Source organism: Chenopodium album, chromosome 2, assembly GCF_948465745.1.
Source record: "Chenopodium album chromosome 2, dcCheAlbu1.1, whole genome shotgun sequence".
NCBI lineage: Eukaryota > Viridiplantae > Streptophyta > Magnoliopsida > Caryophyllales > Amaranthaceae > Chenopodium > Chenopodium album.
In genome coordinates this window covers 19,080,072-19,089,706 of record NC_137835.1, presented here as the reverse complement: position 1 = coordinate 19,089,706, position 9,635 = coordinate 19,080,072, and the positions used below count along the sequence as shown (strand labels likewise).

Sequence of the window (9,635 nt, the reverse complement as noted above, 5' to 3'; positions counted from 1 at the left end):
ACATAATTAACCACCAACATATCATTAGTAAAATGGCTATCATTCATAACCAAATTAAGTAGATGACCTATATAAATTTGATCTTATGAGCATTAAGAACATTTGATTCATCATGTACATAATTTTTTTGGATATACAATTAGTTATATCTCAATAAGCTATTCAATATTGCAAATTAAATGCATGGTTTTATTATTACAAACCCGTTGATAAGAACTACACATCAGTTGATCAATGCCAAGATAAGAATATTTTTTTCCGATGAGCTCTATCACCACGTATCACCATTGAACTTAAGGCCTGTTCATATTTACTTATTTTCAGTTCAGTTCAGTTCAGTTCCAATCAGTTCAGCTCTTAATTTCCCTCTCTCATAAAATATTCATTTCAGCTTAGTTCAGTTCAGTTCCAATCAGTTCAGTTCAGTTCAGTTCAGCTCCAATTCAATCAGTTCAATTCAGTTCACTTCAGCTCAGTTCAGTAAATATGAACAGGCCCTTACAGTTTAATCAGTGCTAATAATGCATGTTGTTGCGTCTTCAATTCAACTGAGCAAGAACAAATATGATAAAATGCCTCTTTCATATCCCGTTTATTAAATAAAAAAGTGCTACTCGTGCATAATATTTATCATATGGCAGGTTGACTCATATCCCGTTTTAAATTATTTCCTTAGCTTGGAATCTATAGCCTTTTAGAGTGAATCGGTGAGACGGTAATGCCAAGATAGATGTGTTTTTTTAGGGGAGAAGTCTTGCTAGCCGGAGGAATCGGGGATCCCACACTTGCTTATTGGGGTGAGAATTGAATCTCGGGTGAAGGAGGTTCTCCAATCATTAGGCCAACAAAAAGTACTCCATAAGTCCATATAAGCAAATAATAAAATATGGAGTACAAGTACAACGTATGTGTATATGGAGTACGTATCATTATTATCTATTAAATTTTAAGATTGTGAGGAGTCTTTTTTTTTTTAATAATAATAATAATAATAATATAACTAATATATAAAGCTAAACTTTTAGCCAGGTCACGAGGTATTGACACTTGGCGTTTCAACTTTTCGCCAAGTGTCGCGCCACGTTTGATGGATTTAAATAGACAATTAAAAAGTTAATTTAAAATTCTATTTGGACACAATTTTAGGATAAAATTGTTAGTTTAGAGTTTTATTTTCAATAAAATACCAATATTTCAGAGGTACAAATTGAATTATAATTTTGTTAAAAAAATTTCAATAAAATATAGCAAATCATCATAAAAGTACATCAATTTCCTAACTAATTGTGTATCAATGATATATTTAAAAATTTGACATATAGATTAAAAATTTATCTTCAATAAACAACCCGGGTATCGCACGGGCACAAAACTAGTAATAATAATAATAATAATAATAATAATAATAATAATAATAATAATAATAATAATAATAATAATAATAATAATAATAATAATAATAATAATAATAATAATAATTTTTTTTTTTTTTTGAAGGGAGAGATTAAAATTCATTAATAATAAGCCATACAACACTTACATAAGAAATCGTAATCGAACAATACAAAGACAAAAGAACCAATTACAAGTTCGAAATAAAGGAAACTACAATTGCACGCGCAAAATGACTTTCTGAAATACCCTTGGCTCATATAACGTTGTCCTATGCAGCCTCTTGCAAGTGGGTCTGGCAATATGTTGTAGTTTCTGACGTGAACCTTCATTGACTCAGAATCCCGTACTCCTCGACCAAAAATCAAACTTGGTGCCATACACTTCACCATTGACAATACAATCTCTGATTCAAACACGGACCCCAGCTCAGAAGCATAACCCTTCAGCCCAAACCAACAGAAGATCAAACCAAAGCCCCATAGCATAGCCAAAAAACCCGGTTCAAAACATGCACCAGAAGATCGGCACACCGATCTGCACACCCCATAGCACACAAACGCACCACACAAGAAGAAAAAATAAAAAACCCTAAAGAACAACACAAACAACGATTAAAATAAGAAACAGACAAAAAATTAAAAACGAGAACTACAAACAAAACCCTAGCAAACGACCCCGCAGCCAATCCGAGAACCACCATCCAAGCACCGAGGTTCACCAACCCAACCCACAAACCACCGTACAGGAAAGCCTGACCCGCAGGAACCCGCCCGAGAAGCCCAAACCCCACACAACCCTGAACCACGGCAACGACGGCTGGAAACACCAGACTGAGAACGGCCCTACGCGAGGGACTTAGAGGGAGATAACTCTCCCTCCCCGTTCTCCTGCAAAACGTCGCGACGACGACGGCCAAGGCGGTGGAGCAGAGACACGGCGGGGAAGCGGGGAATAAGAGCGGCGGCAAGCCGGCAACAAGGCCGGTGAGGAATAGCGGCGGACGGAGAGGGGAAGCGGTGCAAAAAGCTAGGTCTACCGGACAAAAAACCAAAGCGAAAAAAGAAAAAAAAAACACCTCAAGGAGGTAGATCAGAGGCTCGCCGACATAATGGCATGGGCGGTGAGCCGCACACCCGCCGGCGAGCCTCATGGCCGGAGCGATTTTGAGAAGACGGATGAGTTTTTTGGGGGAGAGAGAGAGTGTTTGTTATGAGCTTTCTTTAGAAGATTTATTCTTTTTATTTTAAAACTAGACAAATTAATAATATGAAAAAGTGGAAGACATATTTTATAAAGAAAATATAAAAAAAACAATTAAAACTGATTCAATTCACACACTAATAATAATAATAATAATAATAATAATAATAATAATAATAATAATTATTATTATTATTATTATTATTATTATTATTATTATTATTATTATTATGATTATTATTATTATTATGAAAAAAATGTCCTAACTAATTTGCTAAAAATGCTCTTAGTTTCTTTCTTGGCTTCCTCCCTCCCTCCATTTCCAGAAAATTTCTCTCTAACAACATCTCTACTTCCTCTTCATTCTGGTGTTGAATTTTTGGTGCCCTAGTCGTCTTTCAATCATGCCCTTTTCATATTAAGGTTTTGCGCCCTTCTCTATCTCCCAATTTTATTTTATTTTTCATGTACAAGTTAATTATCTATCAAAATCATGAGATAATTAAACATTTGATGCTTAGAATTATTATTACAAAATTTAGCTACATTTTGGATAAAGAAACTTACAATTTGCGTTATGTAATGCTCTAGGGTGTTTGTTTATATATTTCACATGTACATTTATTTGTTATGTTCAATTTAATGTTATTTATTTCTTGATATTACACAAAATTTTGATAACAAAAGTATTTAATAAAATGGCGTGTCTTCTCCAGAAATCGAATAAAAGCTTTCGACTCATTCATTCGTGCATACTCCACATCGCTCATTTGGTAGAGCGTTACTCTTACAATTGTGTCATTGCTATATATGACACCTTTTTCTTATGTTAAAATGTATGTGTTCAATTAAAATCGACACAATGTCTAGAAGTCGTGTCATTCAAATTGTTGTAATAAGGCTCTCACCTACGGTTTATAGTCGATTTTGCTATGCATAACTTGTACAATTCTAGTGCAGGATTATTTTGTCAAGTTGGTGACATTTGATACAGGCAGTCGTAAATAGGGGTGTCCATTCGGTTTTCGGTTTGGATTTAGGCCAAATCCAATCCGATCCGAATTATAATTCGGTTTTCATTTTTTCAATCCGATCCGATCCGAATTACTCTTCCAATCCAATCCGATCCAATCCGAATTAAAATTCGGTTATTTTGGATCCGATCCGAAATCCGAATTAAATTAAGTTGATTTATAACGTCTAATAAACTAATACGATAACATAAAACGGTAGTCAAGATTAACATAAATTATTTAACATCAAGACTAATTAAATTGTTCAAAATAAATAGTACAACTTAAAAGCAACACTAAGAGTTCACTACAACAAAAAAGCTAGCAGGAACAACTTAAGAAGAAAAGTAGCAGCAAACAGCAGCAAAAACAGCAGCAAACAACAACAAAATCAGCAGCAAACAGCAGCAAAATCAGCAACGAACAGCAGCAAACAGCAGGAAAAACAGCCCACCAGCATTCTTTAATCAAGGCAGAAGCTTAGTCGTCTAAAACCTCAACTGTTTCAGGCTCAGCAATGGATATCTTGCACAAATCTTGATATTGAGAGAAAAAATAAAGAACAAATAATAATTAGAATTAAAATCAATAACAATATTAATACATAATTAAAACAAGAAAATAAAAAGATTTAGCAATCACCTTCTTCAAGTTGCTCAACTTCCTCCAAACATCAACATTACTTTCAGCATTATTAGCTTCAACATTATTAGGTTCAACCCCCCCTTTGCGTGAGACTCGTGACATACTGCAACTCTGCAAGTATAATTACGAATAAATTAAAAAAATTTAGTTGAAATTCAACAAAAAAAATAATAATAATAAAAAAACAATAGAAGAAGGGTAGCAAATTACCTTAAGTGGTTTAGGATTGTGAGATCAGAATAAGGAATGATTTGATTTAAATTTTCATGAGATGAATAGATGATGAAGAAAGAGCGCTTGATAAGTTGAGGGAATGAGGGAGTCAGGAGGCGTTGAGGTCTTGAGGAGTAATGAAGACTGAAAGAGGCAAATTTAGGGTTTTTAGTTATATAGTCTGTATTTGGGCTAAATTTTAAAGGCCCAATTATAAACTACAGCAGACCATTATATAAATGTTGGTAACTAAATTTCGGTGTTCGGTTTTAATTGGATCCGAATAGGGTCAATCCGATCCGATCCGAAAATCCGAATTTTCAAAAAATCTCAATCCGATCCGATCCGATTTAAAGTTCGGATCCGATCCGAATTGATAATTCGGTTTGGATTGGATTGGATTTCGGTTTTTATCCGAATTATGGACACCCCTAGTCGTAAATATTAATTTCGCGACTGAAGTATTGACAGTCACAAATATTCAGTAGCAAATTCAACAATTTGATGTAGTTTATAAAGAGCTTACTTCCTCAATTTGCTTTAGTTGATCAACTTCTCCACGAATTTAGATATGGCAGCTTACAAATCACAGGTCATGAATGGTCAAAGAGAAAAATTCGTCAGGTATACGAACTCATAATCTTGTAGCATTATATGTTCATAATTAACATTAACTATAGGTTACTCTGCTTTAGCATCATTCTTATATACTAATTGTTCGTGTCGGATTTTGTTACATTGATACTAACCCAAGTTGTATATCAAATAAATAAACATCTAAATGTTTATTTTAAGATATAATCTTACTATACTAGATTTGTTTAAAAGTGTGGCATGTATAATGGTTTCTTAATTTTTGACAGACTACATAAAATGGACTCATTCTCAACAAAGGACAATGACTCTACAAATCGTTTCGCCTTCAGTATAGAAGGACTAAAATGTAGTGTTTATAAGTCACAAAATTCAACAAGGTCTTTTAATATAGGAATGATGAAACCTCATGGACTAAGGACAATTGGTAAGTCACTACGATCTGGGGTTACTCGAGCAGTGTTTCCAGAAGATCTGAAAGTGTCTGACAAGAAAGTGTTTGATCCTCAAGATAAATCTCTTCTTCTTTGGAATCGACTTTTCGTTATATCTTGCATCATTGCAGTGTCCATAGACCCTTTGTTCTTTTATCTACCTATAGTTGAACATCAGAAGAATTGCTTAGGCATGGACTATGGATTAGCTGTTACAACTACGACTTTGCGTACCATGATTGATGCTTTCTATCTTATTCACATGGCTTTTCAATTTCGTACTGCATATATTGCACCATCTTCTCGAGTCTTTGGACGTGGTGAGCTTGTTATTGATACCGGAGAGATTGCTAAACGTTACCTACTGCGCTATTTCATCATAGATTTGTTAGCTGTTCTGCCCTTACCACAGGTATTATATGTACTTGTAATATTTTCTTGATGATGTCAAGTAGAGGCAATGTTATTTCTTTGATTCGTCGTTCTTGGTTCTGCAGATTGTGGTCTTAAAATACCTTGTTAAAGCTCAAGGGAAAGGTATACTAGAGACAAAGAAATGGTTGCAAATAATTGTATTTTCACAATACATTTTTAGATTTGCTAGGTTTTATCCTCTGACTTCAGACTTGAAAAAGACTGCTGGTGTCTTTGCTGAAAGTGCTTGGCTTGGAGCTGCTTATTACTTGCTGTGGTACTTGCTCTCTAGTCATGTAAGCGCGTTAATTTGTTATTTCAATCATTGTAAGTGTGTTCTAGTCTTGTTGTGGTACATTTTGGTAAGTGGAACAAGCATGGGAAACACAATTCGCTACCTGATTTTGTTAAACTAGTCTAAAAATGTATCACTAGGCCATGTACCATGTACCAATTCGTAGTTTGTGGGGGTATTATTGAATTTGGTAACAATGGTCGGGTTTGTTTGTTTTAGTCTTGAAGGCTATATGCTAAGTATCAAAAACATCATTGCAGATTGCTGGGGCGCTGTGGTATTTATTTGCTGTGGAACGTATAGACACGTGTTGGAAAAATGCATGTCAAAGTCAAGGTGATAAATGTGATAACGATTTTTTGTATTGTGGGAATCATGATATGGCTACTTTTGAGGTATGGCAAAATATTAGTGTGGATGTTCTTAATAAGATGTGCTCAGTTGAGGAAGAAGATTCAAACTTCAACTTTGGAATTTATACACAAGCACAATCCTCTAAAATCGTCGAATCTCAAACTTTTGTCAATAAATTTTGCTACTGCCTCTGGTGGGGTCTTCAGAATCTAAGGTTATTTACAACTACTAAGCATTTCTAGTTCTGCTAAACATGTTAGTTATTTAGCCTCACTTTTTAACTCGTACATTTGTTGTACTAACAGCTCAAAAACGTTATTTTTTGCAGTACATTGGGTCAAGGGCTACAAACTAGTACCTATCCAGGGGAAATTATATTCTCTATATGTCTTGCTATATCCGGTCTTATTCTTTTTGCACTTCTGATTGGAAACATGCAGGTATTTCCTGTTTCATACACGGTTTTCTGTTGATTACTAGTCAGGTTTACCTGAAATTGACATATTATTAAACCAAATAGGCTTAATTTTATGAAAGAGGTGTGGCTTCTAACTCTGTAACCTCATGCTGTTGTTTGCAGACGTATCTACAATCACTTACTGTTAGGCTAGAGGAGATGAGAATAAAGAGGCGCGATTCAGAGCAATGGATGCATCATCGTTTACTGCCACAAGTTCTTAGGGAACGAGTAAGACGATATAACCAATACAAGTGGTTAGAAACACGAGGAGTTGATGAAGAGAGATTGGTTCAGAGTCTACCAAAAGATCTTAGAAGGGACATCAAACGCCATCTCTGCTTAAATCTAGTCAGAAGAGTAAGTGTCTGAACTGTCAACTATACTAATTGTCTGAATGTTTTCTTTGAATTTTGGTGGCTCTAACTTCAACTTAATATGTATATCAATTGTGCTCGGTATCTTTAGGTTCCCTTATTTTCAAATATGGATGAAAGGTTGCTCGATGCCATTTGTGAACGACTGAAGCCTAGCTTATACACCGAAAACACCTTCATTGTCAGAGAAGGAGATCCAGTCGACGAAATGATCTTCATCATAAGGGGACACCTAGAAAGTGTGACAACAGATGGTGGAAGAAGTGGATTTTACAACCGAGGATTGTTAAAGGAAGGAGACTTTTGTGGTGAAGAGCTTTTAACATGGGCCTTAGACCCTAAATCCAGCATAAATTTACCACTGTCAACAAGAACTGTGAAAGCTCTAACAGAAGTAGAGGCCTTCGCTTTAAGAGCAGAAGAGCTGAAATTTGTTGCAGGGCAGTTTCGAAGACTTCACAGTAAACAGGTGCAGCACACCTTCCGGTTCTACTCTCAGCAGTGGAGGACTTGGGCAGCTTGCTTTATACAAGCTGCTTGGAGACGCCACATGAGGAGGAAGATAGCTGAGCTTCGACGATTAGAAGAAGGGGAGGAAGAGGATTATGGTGATTATTTAGAACATGGAAACAGGTCAAGTAAGAAGCGTAGAGCCAAGGGTGATGAAAGTGGCTCTAGCCTTGGTGCTACCATCTTTGCCTCAAGGTTCGCTAGGAACGCTCTTCGTAGGGTTCATAGACTTCGTAGTGGGAACAACACCACCGGCTTGGCGTTGCAGAAGCCTCCTGAACCTGACTTCTCCAATATTGATTGAGGTTTGTAGTCATGATTTTAGTTAGCAGTATAACCTATGTTATGTGATAGAGTTGTACTACGTTTTGCTCGGGTCAATTAAATTGTATAGTTACTTATATAGTTTGAATGGTATAAGGTGATATAGAATGTACTTTGTATCATTTGTGTGTTACATTTAGAAATGACTAGAGGAAATTGCCTAGAAAATAAGATAATTGAAATTTAAAGAGGCAATCAAAGAGAGATGAAGCATATGAAGTATGAACTTGATGATTGTAGGCGAAACAAAGAATTTGACTCCATGATCTTGTTATAATTTAGGTGTACTCAGTTAAATCGTGTCATCGTGAGGAACAAAATTTGTTTAACGTCTTGCATATAATTTATTTGAATTCTTCGAAACACCCCCTATTCCCAAACCTTTTTTTTCGTTCCTGTTCACAATCTCCATAGTGCAAAATTTTGTTCTCAAATTTGCATTTCAGAAAAGCTAATCTTTACATGATTAATAAAATTTATTTGCCACTTCATTTGACTCACGTTTTTTTTTTCGTAATTCTTTTATTATTATTTTACTAAAAGACATTAAAAAAAAAAAAAAAAAAAAAAAAAAAAAAAAAAAAAAGAAGAAGTAATTGCTTCTTTTAAAATAAAACAATACAATTCCTCAAAAAAAAAATAAAAATAAAAATAAATAAAACAATACAATTTGTCCCTATAAATGCTTAATAACAATGACTTTTTCTTAATGCCTATAACTTTTTTTAATTCTTAAATAGAAAGTTCTCTTGATTTTAGTTTTCAAGAAAAGATGAAGGAAATAAACAATGTTTATTGGCACAATCAATATTTTTAATTTTAATCAAACTCGTTCTAATGGATTTTGTAATGGACCGTTTTTCATGAGTGGGCCCGTCTTCTTTTAGAAATAGAAGTATGTTTGGGCTAGGAATTCTAAGAACTTTCGTCCAATCCTTTGATTCTCAACTGCCAACTCGCTTAAGCTTAAGCTTACTTTTTTTTTTGGGGGGGGGGGGGGGGGGGGGGGGGAGCTTAAGCACATTGATCGTCAATTAGTAGTGACAAAATTAATTTGTTATTCTCAAATTTCACTGTTCAAATGTTCCATTCAAAGGGGGTGTTTGTGGACTCATATTTGATGGGAGCGTTGTTACTATTTAAGTATAACTCCGGACACTGGCAAGTTTGTTATGTAAGGCACTTAAACTGATAACACAAAGTCTTATATGTGGCTTGCCACACCGTGTGGTCAGCGCTAGCCACTATAGGGATTACTTTGCTAGTGTAATGGGGGTTACTTGGTCAATATTAAAGGGGTTACTTCGTCATTGTTATGAAGTTACTCAGTCAGTGTTGTAGGGATAGTGTAATGGGGGTTACTTAGTATTAAAGGGGTTACTTGGTCATGGTTATAGAGTTACTGAGTCA

General features: G+C 35.1%; 1 protein-coding gene and 1 long non-coding RNA gene across 2 annotated transcripts; one reads left to right on the top strand and one right to left on the bottom strand.

The window, feature by feature from the left end:
• Positions 1-3,812: 3,812 nt before the first annotated feature.
• Positions 3,813-4,641, bottom strand: LOC145584113 (uncharacterized). The gene is made up of 3 exons (XR_014100337.1): positions 4,464-4,641; positions 4,251-4,364; positions 3,813-4,144 (listed from the first exon to the last, which is right to left on the bottom strand). It is a non-coding gene; the product is annotated as an uncharacterized LOC145584113 (long non-coding RNA).
• Positions 4,642-5,037: 396 nt separating this feature from the next.
• Positions 5,038-8,205, top strand: LOC145584106 (putative cyclic nucleotide-gated ion channel 8). Its single transcript, XM_081641034.1, has 7 exons — positions 5,038-5,090; positions 5,330-5,906; positions 5,992-6,204; positions 6,464-6,771; positions 6,886-6,997; positions 7,138-7,374; positions 7,483-8,205. The coding sequence occupies exons 1-7, from the start codon at positions 5,038-5,040 to the stop codon at positions 8,203-8,205; spliced, it is 2,223 nt and encodes a 740-aa protein (XP_081497160.1).
• The last annotated feature ends 1,430 nt before the right edge of the window (positions 8,206-9,635 follow it).

Excerpts from the sequence above, each read along its gene's own strand:
- LOC145584106 (XM_081641034.1), top strand. The coding sequence starts at position 5,038 with ATGGCAGCTTACAAATCACAGGTCATGAATGGTCAAAGAGAAAAATTC. Across the intron at positions 6,205-6,463 it reads GGTACTTGCTCTCTAGTCAT|ATTGCTGGGGCGCTGTGGTA; the intron begins GTAAGCGCGTTA and ends ACATCATTGCAG. Across the intron at positions 7,375-7,482 it reads GCTTAAATCTAGTCAGAAGA|GTTCCCTTATTTTCAAATAT; the intron begins GTAAGTGTCTGA and ends CGGTATCTTTAG.